The sequence below is a fragment of the Microcaecilia unicolor genome, chromosome 2 (genome assembly GCF_901765095.1).
Source record: "Microcaecilia unicolor chromosome 2, aMicUni1.1, whole genome shotgun sequence".
NCBI classification, from domain to species: domain Eukaryota; kingdom Metazoa; phylum Chordata; class Amphibia; order Gymnophiona; family Siphonopidae; genus Microcaecilia; species Microcaecilia unicolor.
The window spans coordinates 516,759,884-516,776,998 of record NC_044032.1 but is presented as its reverse complement, the minus strand read 5'-3'; the positions used below and the strand labels follow the sequence as shown (position 1 = coordinate 516,776,998).

General features: G+C 40.5%; 1 protein-coding gene across 1 annotated transcript in view; it reads right to left on the bottom strand.

Annotated features, from left to right (window-relative positions):
• Positions 1 to 17,115, bottom strand: part of SLIT2 (slit guidance ligand 2) — an 809,356-nt gene that overhangs the window by 155,553 nt on the left and 636,688 nt on the right. Inside the window, exons 17-20 of the mRNA XM_030191232.1 lie at positions 13,737 to 13,880; positions 10,805 to 10,948; positions 7,406 to 7,572; positions 1,195 to 1,327 (exon numbers count right to left, since the gene is read on the bottom strand). Of these exons, the coding sequence (XP_030047092.1) occupies positions 1,195 to 1,327; positions 7,406 to 7,572; positions 10,805 to 10,948; positions 13,737 to 13,880 (588 nt within the window). The remainder of the gene's footprint in view (positions 1 to 1,194; positions 1,328 to 7,405; positions 7,573 to 10,804; positions 10,949 to 13,736; positions 13,881 to 17,115) is intronic.

The following is a 17,115-nucleotide window of genomic DNA, read 5'->3' as shown; positions in this document are numbered from 1 at the left end:
AACTTTGTACTGAGTCTCTCAAATGAGTGGTCTGTGTTATTTAAGCTTACAGTAGAACTAGTGCATGTTACAGTCCTCAAAGACACCGGTTTTCTCAAGAAAAAAATGGCTGATTGGAACTTTGTATTATTGATATTCCACAATACAATAATTATTTAGATTAGATTAGTAAAATCATGACACAAGAAGGCAGGCCTTTGGTTAAATATTATCCAGGGTAGACTATTATTCTGGATTGCATTTTATAATTCAGAATTAAATGACACATGAGAAATAACTACCCCTAATCCAACTGAGATCTTGACTATTTTATCTTCATTTTGTCAGATTTCCAAAATCCAATCCATGAACCCTTCTGTGTCTGTGAGGAAAAAAGTGTTTACTGACCTATAGACTAAAATCAGAGATAATCACCACAGAAAATGCCAGAATGGGTTCCTGCCTCATCTTCGTCTCTTCTACCACATCCTCTACCTCTTTTCTTTTTATCTCCCACACCTGTTCCATCTCTTCTTTCTTCACTGTTCCCCATCTTTTTGCACACTCAGTTATCTCTTTTCACAACTCTGCAACTTCTCCCCTATTTTTCTCCATCCTTTATCTTCATTTTTTAATAATTATATTTGTTTCTTCTGTTTTATTTTAACCAAATCTCACTTTGTCACCTGCAAATCTTACTTCCTCTCTTCTATCCCATCTCTTGACCTTAACCACTGTATCTTCTCTCTTCCCCTCTAGATCCCTTTAGCTACTCCTCAACCCTTATGTTTTCATCTTCTCCCAAAAATGAGTACTGTAAAAATACTAGAGCGTTTCTTGTCATTCCTTCACGTACTCTATAGCATCACATAATTGCATAAAGGCCTTCACTTAGAGCAGATGCTCTTCCTGCTTCAGCTCAAGTCATGCTGAAATGGGAAGCCTGGGTCAAAGGAGAGAGGACCACAATGTGATAGAGGCTTCCTGGGTGCTTCCAATGTTCTGCAGCTAGGGTTCTAGCATGAGCCTTTATGGGTTTCCCAAGAACAAGGACATGCTTGAGCCTCAACATGCTGGCTTTAGATAAAGGACACAGGGGGAATTTTAAACCTCTCACTCCTTTCTCCATAGTCTTACTTGAACTAATGTTTTACCCTGCTCTTGAATTCAGAAATGGGACTTTGGCCTTGCCAGTTTCTGTCCTGCATTACTTACAGTTCTGTTACATCTTTAGGGATTCCTTTGGGCAAGGCCTTAAGCCCTTTATTGCTGCAGCGGACCACAGTGTCTAGGCAAGTGCATTCGGCAGGGCAGCGAGAGAGTGGTGAACAGCTGTTGTCATCATTTCCTGGTTTGCAAAGGGAAAGAAAAGGTAGTTCCCACATATTAGCTGCTCAAGCCTTCTGTCAGACTGAAGTAATATACCTCACTAGCTTTTCTACTCCTACTCCTTATCATTTTTCTAGCAGTGCTAGACGTACGCAGTGCTGCTCAACAAAGCTTACAATCTAAGGCCCCTGTTTACAAAGCCATGCTAGTGGCTGGCAGTGCAGTACTGCTGACATAGCCCATTCACTTTGAATGGGCTGCGTCGGCAATGCCGTGTAGCTTTGTAAACAGGAGGGTAAGATTAGGGAGTGTCAATTATTATGGGAATAATAAAAAATGTAGGTGCTAAAAAGGTGAATAAGGGGTTAAAATGTGGGTAACCTTAAAATGTGGACTTGTAGCCTGGATTTGAAGAGGGTCAGAAATGGAGCATGAGTCATGACATATTAACTCAGGAAGTCTATTCCAGGTGTACAGCTCAGCAAGATAGAAGGAACAGAGCATGAATTGGCAGTGGAGGAGAATACCTTTAAAGATTTAGTTCCTTCCAGAAGGTATTTTGATTTTTTTTTTTTTTACCCAAATACAAATTTTTCACTCTCATCTGGTGTTATAATAAAAGGTGCCATATAAACACCTACGCAGAGCAAGAGAGATTCGTCAAGTACTGCCAATGTACAGCAAGAGACAGCAATGAACATCATTTAAAAATGTCAAAGTATAAATATTGTCATTTCACCAACTCAATCAAAAACTAATACCAGAACACCAAACCTCAAAAACATTTTTTAATCTACATACATAAATATCAAATTGACTTTGTAAATAAATGGGATATCAAGCACAAATGTCACAAACAAATGCCAAGTTCAATGCACTTTGTTGGCTACCCTGATGCTACTTTCATCATTTCTCCCATATTTTATAACAACCTGTAAAATCCATAGTGCCACATTATCCCTCAAAACATAAAAAAAAAACAAAACAAAAAGACATTCCAAAAAGCATCAGTACATTGTCTGAAAACAATCATTATCCACAGTACTTAGTTTAGTTAGCACAATATTTAGTGACCTTGCTTTATGGGTTTTTGACTATCCAGCTTATAATCGAAAGTGATCGCTGGCCATCTTCCGACACAAATCGGGAGATGGCCGGCGATTTCTTAAAAGCGGCGAAATCGGTATAATCAAAAGCGGCAGTTTTGACAGCATCGCCGCTTTCCCGTTGCTTCGCCAGCAAAAGTTCAAGGGGGTGTGTCGGTAGATTAGCGAAGGCGAGACATAGGCGGGCATGGGTGTGGCTACCAGATGGCCGGCTTTCGCCGATAATGGAAAAAAAAAGCGGCGTTAAGCAGTATTTCGCCGGCTTTTCTTGGTCCTTTTATTTTCACGATCAAGCCTCAAAAAGGTGCCCCAACTGACCAGATGACCACGACCTTCCCATACTCCCCCAGTGGTCACCAATCCCCTTCCAAACTAAAAAAATAAAACTAAAAACCTTTTTTGCCAGCCTGTATGCCAGCCTCAAATGCCGTACCCACCTCCATGACAGCAGAATGTGTTGTATCCTCTGACAGCCTTTCCCTGGTTGCGATGTGGCTCTCGGGTGAGTGTGACACCTTTTCTGTTAGGTGCCCTGCAGAGTCACATTAGCAATGCATTCTGGTGGGTGTAGGGTACTGGGCTCTACTCCCATGGTGCTTTTCCCCCCTGCTAACTGGGTCAGAGTGTGCCCTGTTTTGTTTCCTGTTGTAGTCCATGCGGTAGTCGCCATTTTTGTAAGCCAGTTTTAGTTCCCTTTCCTGTGTTACCCACGTTACAGAACGTAGTTCTTACCTTGAATGGTGCTGAAAGAGGGCTTTGTACACCATTGTGCCAGCTCTGACCTACTGCTAATCTTAGTACCAGGGGACTCTTTGCCAGTTGGGTACAACCTCTGATCTGCAGTTAACTGTGAGTAAACGTGGTTATTTCAAGAAAGGACTTTTTCAGAGAGATTAGTCTTCAGGTGTGAACTGGTGTGCCAAAGTTATACAGCAGCAAAAAGTCTTAGAGGCTGTATGCAGGTCCCTGGAGCAATTTTAGTGGGTGCAGTACATTTGTGGGTAGTGGGTTGGGGGGGGGGTGGGGGGCTCAGCTCCAAAAGTAAGGGAGCTATGCATGTAGGAGCTTTTCTGAAGGCCACCGCAGTGACCCCTAGGGTGGCTGGTTGGTGTCCTGGCATATCAGGGGGGCCAGTGCACTAAAAATGCTGGCTCGTCCCATGGCCAAATGCCTTGAATTTGGCCGGGGTTTGAGATGGCCGACATAACTTTCCATTATCGCTGAAAAACAAACCCGGCCATCTCAAACCCGGTGAACTCCACGGCATTTGGCCGGGCTAAACCGTATTATTGAAAAAAAAAGATGGCCGGCCATCTTTTTCGATAATACGGTTCCGGCCAGCTGTAGCACCGCCGCCAACATAGATTGCCGGCGATCTATTTGGCCGGCGACATTCGATTATGCCCCTCCATATTAGAATAAAATATGCATTGTTTGACATTTTCAAAACAATGCTGATTGTCTTACTGGTAAAGAGGACACAGAAGAAAGGAGAGTTGAGGTTCTATGCATGAACTTTCTCTTTCAGAACTGGTGGAAGAGTCAAGGTTTTATGCTTGAACTTTCCCTTTCAGAACTGGTGGGAGAGTCGAGGTTCTATGCATGAACTTTCTCTTTCAGAACTGGTGAGAGAGTCGAGGTTCTATGCTTGAACTTTCCCTTTCAGAACTGGTGGGAGAATTGAGGTTCTATGTTTGAACTTTCTTTTTCAGAACTGGTGGGAGAGTCGAGGTTCTATGCATAACCTTTCCCTTTCAGAACTGGTGGGAGAGTCGAGGTTCTATGCATGAACTTTCCCTTTCAGAACTGATGAGAGAGTCAAGGTTCTATGCATGAACTTTCCCTTTCAGAACTAGTGGGAGAGTTGAGGTTCTATGCATGAACTTTCTCTTTCAGAACTGGTGGGAGAGTCGAGGTTCTATGCATGAACTTTCTTAGTGATTTGCCTTTTGTTTTGGTTTTGTATTATATTGTATTAATAATTGTCATTTGTAAACCACTTTGACACTAAAGCATAAATGCGGTAAATTAAATAAATAAAATTTATGCAAGTGAATTTATCAGCTTTCTCCCATAAATAAAACCTTGTGTGATTCATGTAAAAGTCCTCTTATAAAACTGTCCATAAACCAGGGCCACTGAATGTTATGCCTGTAACTGAGCAAAGTGCTTTGAATAATGATTGTTTTTGGACACTGTATTGATGCTTGAAGTGACTTTTTGAAAAAAAATGAATTTGGGGCACACTGCAACACACTTTGGATTATACAGGCTTTGTTATAAACTATGGGACAAACGATGAAACTAGCACCAGTTTGACTAACTAAGGGGCCAGAGCAATAAGCGTGTGCTGATGGCTTAATGTATGGCTGACTAATGCAAGTGTAATGCCAAATTTCTCCATGCTGAATGGAAGAGGGAATGGGACTTGATATACTGCCTTTCTGTGGTTACAATCAAAGTGGTTTACATGTTACAGTTTGCACCTGGAGCAATGGAGGGTTAAATGACTTGTTCAGAATCACAAGGAGCTGTAGTGGGATTTGAATTCAGTTCTTCAGGAGCAAGGTCTGTTGCACTAACCACTAAGCTACTCCTTTACTTCTCCTGATGCACTATAAAAACTCAGTGCACACAGGATCTGTGCAAAACTTGTGCACTAACCAGGGAAAACACACTGCACACATGATTCTGTGCTATAGGTGGCTAGTGTTGTGCATTTGTCTAAACAGAAACAGATGTATCAGCGCACAGCTGGAATGCTATTCTATCCATAACATTTTTGTAATGCCAATTTATGTGTAGAATAGCATTCCAATACATTTTTTTTCCTGATCAGACCTGTGCACAGCTCTAGCTGCCCTGAATGCAGACCCAGCTCTTCCAGCACACTTCCCCTTTCTGTCTTTTTTTACTCGTGCTTTTCATGGAAAGATTTTAAGAATCACAGCAAAAAGAAAGAAAATAGGTATTAACCCTCACAGACGTACTACAGAAGAACCAGCTAACCCTTTGTATGCTTTCTCAGACTTGGGATTAAAGCCCTGGCATTTTGCTCAGCCTTTAAGTCTTCTGTGCATCAGTATGGAATAGCCAATACCTCCTTACTACTGATTTTAAGATGCTGTGTGCTGGTGTCTACCACAAGGCTTTCTTTACACAGGGTTAGTTTCTGTGCAAAATACTTTTCTGAATCACGCACCCACAAAATTCTGCACTGAAGTCGCACTAATCCTGAAAGCACTTTACTGCATTGGCCCCAACAGTGCATTGAATATGGCACTTCTAGGTACATGTGAGGCATATTTTCAAAGCACTTAGCCTTTCAAAGTTCCATAGAAACCTATGGAACTTTGGAAGGCTAAGTGCTTTGAAAATATGCCAGTGTTTGATGTCCCATTGTATTTACATAATCAATTTGATGTTTACATTAAAAATATATTTGAAATTTGGGTTTTCTAGGGGCCCTTTTACTAAGCCGTGTAAATGTCTACACGCGCCCGACATGCGCCAAAATGGAGTTACCGCATAGCTACCACGTGGCTCTTGCGGTAATTTCATTTTTGGCATGTGTCCGATACGCCCAGCCGAAAAATTATTTTTATTTTCTGCCGTGCATAATGGCCGTGAGCCAATTGGCATTTAGTGCGCGCAGGTCATTACCGCCCAGTTACTGCGTGGGCAATGGCTGGTGATAAGATCTCAGACCCAAAATGGACGCGCGGCAACTTTGATTTTGCCGCACGCCCATTTTTGACAAAAATTTTTAAAAGGCCTTTTTTACAGGCGTGCTGAAAAATGGATTGCTGCGCGCCTACACTACCGCAAGTCATTTTTCAGTGCACCTTAGTAAAAGGACCCCCTAGTTGGTAACAATAAATTAGATCTTGTTTATTCCTGGCATAACTCTGCCCCAAACCTGTCTTCATTTTCCTGTGGATAAATGTATAGGTGTTTCTCAACCCCATGTATATTTTTAACCTTGGAAAGAGGGCAGACAGCCAGTGCACCTAGTAAAAAGCATCTGCCTTCAAGATTGCTCTCTTAATGTCCATGGATGAATTGTTTCTGATGGGTTGGTGTTGCCTATTCTTTGTTTGTATATTTTGGTATTGTCTCGGTCTATGTTTACTCTTACTGTGAGATTACTTGTGTTCATGTTGGGTCCTGGCTCCTCTATATTTAATTATCATTGAATAAAGACAAAGGTGCAAGTAACATATGTTTGCAATTTATGTGTTCAGCAGAAAAGTACACGTGAATGTGTTAAACAGAAGATAACACATGCAAAGAGATTGAATTAGCACAATTTTGAAACCTGTGGGCACCGGCATCAAGCATAAAGGCTTGATCCTCAACTCTAAATAGTTAAATTCCCTAGTGTAACCTTAAAACCTTCACACTTGAAGCTACAGCTCATGAGTATCAACCTTGTGCTAATCAATCCCTCGCATGGATTCAGAGGCAAACCTTGGCTTGATAAGGGCAGAGTATATCTAATGAAGTATAAATTATAAGGAGCTAAGCAGAACTTCAAAGACATTGAAAAGTGCCACTGATTAACAGGGATGTGCATTTATTTTATACAACAAAAGAAATGTTAATGACGTTTCCCATGCCGTTTCATGTCATTGCCAAACATAAATCGGCAGAAAAAAAACATGATATTTTGTGGGGGGGAGTTTCATGTCAATAATACACACGCTTCCGAAAGAGCGTGTGCTCTTTCAAAAGTGTGTGTACTAGTCATCAACAGCATGCACGCTTTCTTTTGAAAGAGTACACAGTCTTACCGACACTGCTCCCATGACAACAAAATGAAAAACCCTTCGAAGAAAATGAACATTCCCAGAAACGGCATGACATGAAAATATTGGGGTGGCACATCTCTACGGATTCAGCCTATTTGATCTCTCCTGTGTCCTGTAGGGTTAAGGCGCAGTGGACATTTCAGCGATCAAATGTTTGGCAAAATGGCTTGAATTTCTCACCATCATCACATGTAAAGTCCTGGATTGCTACATCTTGAATGGGAATCTCTTTCAGGAAGTAAGGCTTCTGACAGCGAGGGTTCCCGGTTACGATGCGTTTCTTTCTCAGCCAGTCCCCCAACCAGGCCAGATGGCAGTTGCAGTTAAAAGGATTAGCCAAGAGGTTCCTGAAAAAACATAAGCACGCATTCACGGTCAATAAAATCACAGCAAAAATATAAATATTTAATATTCATAAACACAATTCTGTCTCTGCACTGAATTATTTCGCTAGTTAACATCCTCCAAATCCAGTGCACTTCTTCTTCTTCAGTTCAATTCAGGTTTTTCCAGAAACAAAACGTAAATGATACTCCTCCAACAATGCCATTCACTAAATACAAAGGCGGCTAGCCATGTAGGATCTGTGCTGTGACTCTTGATATATCTCATTTATCAGTAATTTGCACTTGTCAGTGAACTGATTGGCTGTCAAAGTACTTTGTGCTGATAATGTGGCAATTTAACACCGAGATGACGGCAGATTACTTTATATTATTGAATTTAACCCGACAACAGCTATTCCGATAATTTGTCATCTCAAGATTTCCATCTCTTATTTGCTCCGGAGAATAGCTTTGCCATCTAAATTGACAGATGAGTTGATTACATGCCAGTTATAGACATGAATTTATTTATTTATACATATATATACATTTTTTTTGCTGGTCTTAATGCTTCTGACACCACCTTCTCCTCCTCTCGCTTCAGTCAGCACCTACTTGTCAGTTTCCTTATTTATAAACATGCCATCTTTAATATGCACAAATTAGTCATTGGGTATATAAAGTGTCACATCTTATATGGAGAAAGGATTGAGCACTTTACTGTCTGATGCTGCTGATTGACTGGAATCTCATGACGTGGGCACAGCTCCTGCCAGCCCCTTCCCCCTTTTCGTATGCAGCCACACTATCCAATGAATTTGCCACATCATTATGAAAACATGCATTCTAGTTTATTTCTTAGCTGGGAATCCTGGGGCTTCAACTAACACTGGAATTAAGCTGGAGGTAGAGATTTACAGTACAGGATATAATGGACAATAATTAATCATTCACAAGAGTCATCTGGAATCCTGCCCCCTCCCCACCTCCCCCAACACTGATTACATTTAAAGAAGCCAAGCTATGCTATTTCACTTATGCAATTTTCATGAGATATATGCTGAGGAAGTGTCTCTTGCTAGGGTACAGTCCGGCTGATATTCAGCCTGCAGAAGGCAGGCCGATTAACTGCCGTGCTTGGCGCTGAGCCCGGATATTCAATGTATTGAATATCGGGGGGGGGGGGGGGGGGTTGACCGGCTTAAACTTAACTGTCCAGGTTAATTTTCAGCGCTGGCTGGTTAAGTTTATAGCAGCCAAAGACAGAACTGCTATTCAGGTGGTCCGATGTGGCTGCTAAACTGAGCTAGTGAAGCACTGAATATTCCTGGCTAGCTGGTTATATCACGTGATATAATCGGTTAGCCGCTATACAGAAATGGCTTTTTCCCTTTGGAACGGAGGAGTAGCCTAATAGTTAGTGCAGCAGGCTTTGATCCTGCCACCTGAGTTCAATTCCCACTGCAGCTTCCTGTGGCCTTGGCTCAAGTCACTTAGGACCCTGTTTACTAAGCCAAGCTAGAGGCGCATTAGCGTTTTTAGCATGCATTAACCATTAGCGCTCACTAACTGTGTAGGCACCCACAATATTCCTGCAGGCGCCTACACAGCACATGTTAAATTTTGCGTACGCGCTAAAAACGCTAGCATACCTTAGTAAACAGGGCCCTTAACCCTCCATTGCTCTAGGTACATAAATTTAGATTGTGCGCATAGGGTTAGATTCTATATATGGCACCTGAAAATTCCACACAGAAAAAAATACGCCTAGGGGTACTCTGTTCAGTACACCTAAATTTTATAGAATAGGCTTAAATATTTTCACAGTATATAGAATAATGCTGAGCACCTCGCCACATAACCAAACATAGTTGTGGCCATTTACACCGTTTTACTTGGCATAAATCCCGACGCTTAAATTAGGAACAGCATGGGTGTATTCTGAGATTGGCAGGCTTTACAGCGTCCATTGAGTTTTCACTGCTTCAGAGCGGTATTATTACAAGGTATGTTGTTCTACATTCACAAGTGTTTGACCCCTGAGGCAGACGGTTGTTCTATTGAAACACGGCCCCGTGTCGAGTCATATACATATCTGGTGCTGAACAAAGATGCTTCAATCCATCTTCAGTTGATCAGATTTCCTGGTCCACCCTTACTTTCCTGTACTAGATTTTAGAAATGACCATGCCCCACCCATGGTCATGCCCCCTTCTCAGCCGTGCGATTTAGAATTTAGGCACACCACCTTACAGAATACGCTTAGCGAGTTGTGTGCGTAAATCTTAATTAATGCCAATTAGTGCTGATAATTGCTGTTTAACATCCAATTAACAGCGCTGATTAGCTAGTTAACCAATGAAGTTACATACATTGTTATAGCATATGCTTTGATTTCCGAATGGAAATTAAGGCACCATAATAGTATCCCAAGGATAATATCTACAGTCTTACAGAAATGATTATTATTATTAGTAGTAGTAGTAGTACTATTTAACTGATTAAACAGCGCTGAATATCGGCCAAACTATGTTTTATTTTTTACCTAGAGCAAACCTGTCCTGATGACCCAGCATCCTGCAGGATTTTCAAGATGTCCACAACAAATATGCATGAGATAATTTTGCACACGTGAATGGGTCATCACTCACTCTCAGCTCAAATTTCGCCCCCCCCCCCCCCCCCTTGCCATATAACCCAGAGCTGTTTGGCAGCCACATGGATGAAAAGAACAAAAACTACTGCTAAGTCTATAAAGGAATCTCTTTTCCAATGTGTTTCTAGTGAAATCTGCTGTTCTTTGAAGGTCTGCAGAGTACAACACAACATGGATTGGGTGAAATGTAACCTTTCTCTGTCCATTCTGTGCCTCTCCTGTTCCATTCCCATATTAACTCTGATGTCATCCAGAGGGTTTATTCTGGTTCATTTGTACTAGGCTTTTGCTGCCCTGTCTCTCACTGATATAATCACATGGTTGGCTGGTGATAATTAGCACAATCACATCAGGTTGTTCTGCACCAGGTAAGACCTACAGAAAAAAGATAAAGCAGGCAACAGGGTCTGACCCACAAGTTTCAGACCCCCTGGCTACATCTTGCAGAAAGCCACATCTGCAGACAGGATGTTTCTTTAAGAAAGATTACTCCATGCTCATATCAAGGTGACAGCAAGCAGTCATCAGCACACACGGTATTGAAAAATGTTGCCCGCGTCAGAAAAGGCAGAAGCTTGGAAACCAAATGACACTTACAATGTAGATAGTGAATGCAGAGTATCAAAGGCACCTGGAGCAACAGTGGTGAGCTGATTGTCATAGAGAGACAGGAGGCGGACGGAGCTCAGCCCAGTGAAACTGTCATTACCGACACAGCTGATGCGATTGCTGCGCAGCATCCTGCAAAAAGAGAAAATTCACTAGCTTCACTATAAATAGATAGAATTTCACTTTCCACAAGCACCATCTTCCTCTCTCAGGGTAAGTGCTAGGGGGTGGCGACCAGAGCAATTGCCCTAGGCCTCCATGCTACATAGGCCCCAAGCATGCCTGCCTGGAGGAGGAATAGTTCTGGGACGCTCTTCCCGCCAAGCTGAGCAGGAGTCCTCCACCTACAGTCCTGCCAGTGGAGGGTGCTGTTTCACTGTCACATATTCAGTACTGAGGGACAGGCAAGCTCTGAAGGAGTCCAGGGAACCTACCTGTCCCTAGCAACTGAAGACAGTTTTGAAGCACTACCACCCACTGGCAGCAATGTATTCGGAAGACTCCTGCTCAGCTTAGAGGGAACAGTGCTCTGGGGTCCCTTCTCCATTTTCTGCCTTAGGCCCTTGCACTCTTCAACCCCATCCCTCCACCCCCCCCCCCCCATGTACCATGTGACTGTGGGTGTACATGTGCATATCTTTAAAATTGTTTACAGTCAATTACACAGCCTCACACCTCAGTGGCATTTGTAGCATGTTCGCCACCCGGGGCGGATCGCCCCTGGCATATACTTTTAACATAGGGCTATATATATATAGTGGAGGTGGCCAGCCTTAGTAATGAGAACGCTTGACCATGGGAATCCACTTGTAAGATCAAGTCTGCATTGTTTTCTAAAGAATACTGCGGACATTACACTCTGGTAGTGAAAAAGCTTTAAAACCACAACATTGGTTATTTAATATGCCTTTTATGTGCATACTGTTTGATTCTTAACCACTATTACAGAGCACTTCTAGAAAGCTATGCAGTTAAATATTTTAGCCCTATGTTAAAAGTAGTCTTATCTAGATTGTAAGCTCTTTGAGCAAGGACTGTCTTTTGTGTATGGTGTACAGCACTGCGTATGCCTTGTAGCGCTATAGAAATGATAAATAGTAGTAGTAGTAGTAGAAGGGTGTTACTTGGGGATTTCATTTAATTTACAGCAAGAGTTATTAATGCACAAGCACTAATGCTATTAACTCAGGTTATTAGTAACCAGGTCCCATTGTGTAAAAATAACCCAAGTTAAGATGGTAGCGCACATTAGGAACTCTAGCTGTTAATTAGTAAGTGCACAATAAACGGCCGAAATGACAAGAGCATCTTGCTGAAGGTGAGCGAATTATCGTCGTCATAAACATTGTTCTCTACCCAGAAACTTTGATGTCGATAACCTTCCAGGTAAAGTGATGGCACCAGTAGAATCCCAAGGCATTTGTTATTTCCCTTTATTATGCAAGCACTGTATTCACTGATTAAAGGCTTGCAAGATGATCAGAGAGGCCATTGACATTTACAGTCAACTTCTCAAGCTTGTCAGGTTGGTTGATGCAAAAATGATAATTAGCTGTGACTGGCACCTTAGACTCTTAAAATAAAGGAAATGATAACATTTATTAGCACAGAAGAAGGGATTCCGACAGGAGGAAAACATGTTCTTTCAACAAATGGAAGCAAGCTGCCATTCAAGATTCTCCAGAATGTTGCTAACAGGCCTGATGTCTTAGAATTGTGTCTAACATATGCTTTTAATCTGACTTTGCAACTAACTCTAACTACTGATGCAATTCTAAGGAGAACAGGGCTACACCTTAAATATTTCTCAACCTTTTGATGTTGCCTAAAGGGGAATCAGATCCTCTCTGGTAACAGCCTGAATAAAAAGATGAGAATGGCTAAACTCATAAATAAGAATTACAATTCAGGTGGGGCACTTCATCTCCCCCCTCTGTGGCACACACAAACTGCTAGCAACACATCAGAGGCTCCACCTCAAATATCTCGCATACAAGTGAGGAACAAAAAGCTGGTTTGGACCTAGACTTTCATTTATATATTTAAGACATTTATACCCCACATTATCCCAAGTTACACTCGAGTTCAATGTGGCTAATATTTGAGATTAAGTAGGCAATAATTTTACTACAGTGCACTAAAAGCCTACCTTTTTGAAGCTGCTTTTAACTCTTAACCCTTATTCACTTGTTCAGAACCCTTATTTTATCATCCTCACTTTAATATTCCCTTATCTCTTGTTTGTCCTGTTTGTCTGTCCTAATTAGATTGTAAGCTCTGTCGAGCAGGGACTGTCTCTTCAAAATCCTGATGGTGATCTTTTCAATCATTGACCAAAAACCTCCTTCGCCCTTTACTTTTTATCTTTTTACCAATTTTCATATTTATGTGCAAAATATTGTTTCCAAAAGAGGTACATGTCTCTAATATCAATATCTCATTATCGTCTAAAATATAGCGTCCTAATGGCAGCCAATATAGAATGCTGCAGTGACATTTACCTGGAACTATTGTATTGTAAACGGGCAGCTTCTGGGTGACATCTGAGCCCTTTTCCTCCTTACTAGGTGGACTATTTTTATCCATTTTGGTTTTGTATTTTTGTTTTTTGTGGATCTATTTAGCCTATTTTGTGGATTACACATTCTGAGTTGGACATCCTTTCTACAATGCCCATTCACAATGCAAGCCTTTATTAAAAGGGCCCCTCAATGAGGTACAGAAACAATCAGTAGAGATAACTTACTAATTGTATTTGTATGTTTTCTTTGTTTTATTCTATTTTTTTATTTGTACTCTATTTGATATGCACCTTCAAACATCCCATACAAAACAGGCAGGAAAACTACTAAGGACTCAGTGTGTGCAGGACTCTCAGTCCCATATCAAGAAGAAAAAGTGAAAGCTGGTACAAACTTACAATGTTTTAAGACTCTCCAGACCTTTAAACATCTTGTGGCGAACACTTTCCAAGCGGTTGCTGGTCAGGAGCACTTCAATCACACTGGCGGCTCCCTCAAACGCTCCTTCTTCAATATCTATAATCCTGTTATTGCTCAGATTTCTGAAATGAGAATAATCAGGAAACAATGAACAAAAGAACTGGTTTCTTTTTTTTCTCTTGGTTTATTGTGGTGACGGGCACACAAATTATTTTTTTTTAAACAGTAAGGGCTGGATTCTATAAATGGTGCTCAAAATTGCACGCTATGCTGACATGCGCACAATTAAACTGGCTAACGAGCCAATTAGGGGGAGATTCTATATATGTCTGAAAAGTCCGTGCATAAAATAATTATGCCTAGACATATTGTCTAAAGTATGCCTACATTTTATAGAATAGGCTTAAATTTCTATGCGGTATATAGAATACGCCGCATGCCTCTCTACACAACTAAATATAGTCACGGCCATTTACGCCAACTGATACCTGGTCTAAATGCCAGTGCCTAAATTACGCGAAGAGCAGGTATATTCTATAACCATGCGCACAGTTTATTGAAACACCTATAACATGCCCATTTCCCTGCCCATAGCCATGCTCCTTTTTGGATGTACGCACTAGAGTTTAGATGCAGTGCATTACAGAATACGCTTAGCGAGTTATGCATGTAAATGATAATTATTGCCAATTAGTGCTCATAATTTCTTGTTGAGCACTGTTATCAACGTTGATTGGCTTGTTAAGCCAATTAAGTTACGCGCATTGTTATAGAATATACTTGGATTTCAGCGCAACATAGAATCTGGGGGTTAGTGCCATTAATTGGGTGCTAACAATTATTGGTGTTCATTGGAAACAATTTGGATTTGTGTGCACATTTTGCTGCGTGCTGTTCTACAAAGATCCATGCGCAAATCTTATGGGATGCAACTCAAAAGGGGTGTGGCCATTGGAGGGACATGAGCGGGTCAGGTGAATTCACTAAAGTAATACTGAATACCAGGGATCCGCCCTCATCTTCTGCGCCAGGATTTACACCAGGTTTCAGTTGTAAATTCTCTGGGTGCGGATCCCAGTGCTACTCGCTATTCTATAATACCATTCACCAATTTTTTTCAGCGCCACATTTTGAGTACCATTTACTGAATCCAGCCCTAAATGAAATCAGAGTTCATTATTCCTGTTAAAAATGGTATTAGAATATTAACAATGTTGTCTGGTATCTGCACATGTAAAGGGATAAGTTTATAAAACATTTCTGCACCTAAACCATGTTTTATATGTAGAAAAGAGCTCATAAAATCATGTATGGGTATGCCTGCATAAAACGTAGGCACAGAGTAATTTAGGAAGTACTTTGGTTACACTGCACCTGCATGCAGATGCCCAAAGGGTGCCTGATTGGCACATATTCTATAAAGAAAAGAAAGTACCAAATTTTTTTTGCAGAATACTAGCAGAACTAGTTTTATACTTGAGTATGTGCTTAGGCTCGTACATTTATACCAGCCATATAGTTGACAAGTATGCACTTATTCTGGTGATGTACACATGCCTTATAGTATTCTGTAAGTCAGATATGTGCATAATTACAGAATAATGCTTATGCATATATCCAGTATAACCCTTAGGGGGCAATTCTATTTGATCATATCTTGCCTACCCTGAAAGGATTACACTGGCTTCCCATCTGGACGATATGGATTAAGGCAGGGTTGTCCAACCTCGGTTCTCAAGGGCCGCAATCCAGATGGGTTTTCAGGATTTCCCCAGTGACTATGTATGAGATATGTTTGCACGCACTGTCTCCATTGTATGCAAATAGATCTCATGGATATTCATTGTAAAAATAAATTTAAAACTATATATACAAAATAAATAAATAAAACAGAGTGGAATAAGTAGTACGCATATGCTGGCATGCTGGCGTTCTAGTTACAATGGCGCCATTGCTCTCGAGCCTTGTAATGGAGTTCCTCCTGGACTAATGACAGCAAGATAAGGAAAGAACTGTTTAAGGTATTTTATAAAATAGTTGAACATAATGGGGAGAATTTGGGTAGGGTTTTAGGAATATGTTTCATCAACTTCCGTTCATGTCACTATATTGTTTCAGTTAAACCCCTGAGGAAGCTTGAATAGCGAAACACAGAACCGTGTTGGGTTTTAACAGGAGAGACTTTTGGGCAATTTACTAAGAAAGTCTAGGAGAGGAAGGAGCAGCTGGTATTTTGGATAAATGGTTGTATAAAGTCAGCAAAATCATTAAGGGAGATATGTGTAACGGTTGGAGTACACAATTTGAAATGAAGATATTGTACTGAAGATCTTAGGAGTGACTTACTGCACAATGAAGGAGAGTTTGAATTAAGAGGCTGAAATGAGATAAATAAAGGGATAATTAGATACGTAAAATCTATGGAGGATAGTGCTATGTGAAATATAATTAGTAGGTATATCAAGAGAGTTATTAATCCAAGATGTAATAAGAAAGTAAAAATTGTCTGGTCACAATGAGGGTTTGCGGTGTGTATGACAAGAGGATTTTAGATAGTATGGTGTGAATGAGATGGTATCAAGTATTTTAAAGTATGACGATAGTGATTATATATTGAATAAAGTTTGTATACATATTTGTATGGTTACTAGAGTTTTTTTTTTAATATTTAAAGTGTAACTATTTTGGAATACAGCTACCCATTACTTATATATATATAATGCATATTTATTGGAGAAATCCTGTAAAAGGCAAAGGATGGACACCCCTCATTTAAGATTTTGACTTTGATTCAAAAGGCCTTAAATGATAATGTTCCTTTGATTTTAGCAAGCTCGTTGAAGATTTGTAGACCTGTTCAGTCTTTGAGATCTAGAGACAAATTGTTGATTGATGTTTCATCCTCCTGCCATGTTCAATTGGATATATATCTTTCCTCTATATTTTATATAGAGGGGATGTTTTATGGAATGCACTACTCATTATACAATTTAGAAAACAACTGAAGGCATACATGTTCATGAAAGCATTTACTGATATTTGAAGCAGCTGCTATGATGGAGATTTTGTTGTATTTTAACTGCTGCAGGAATACATTATGTTTTGTTTGTTTAGTTAATGTTAATTTTTCTTACAATGTTTTTATGTTTGAGTGTTTTATTACGTATGTTGTTTTGGAAACCGCCTTTTACAGAACGCCATTCAGCACAGATTTTTTTTCAGCGCCAATTTCTTGGTGCCATATATTAAAACCAGCCTCAAGTGTGTAAACTATCTGCGTTTGCTTTTTCTCATTATTATATTTAGGGGCCCTTTTACTAATGTGCCCTACGCAGTTAGCTCATAAACAGTGCATGT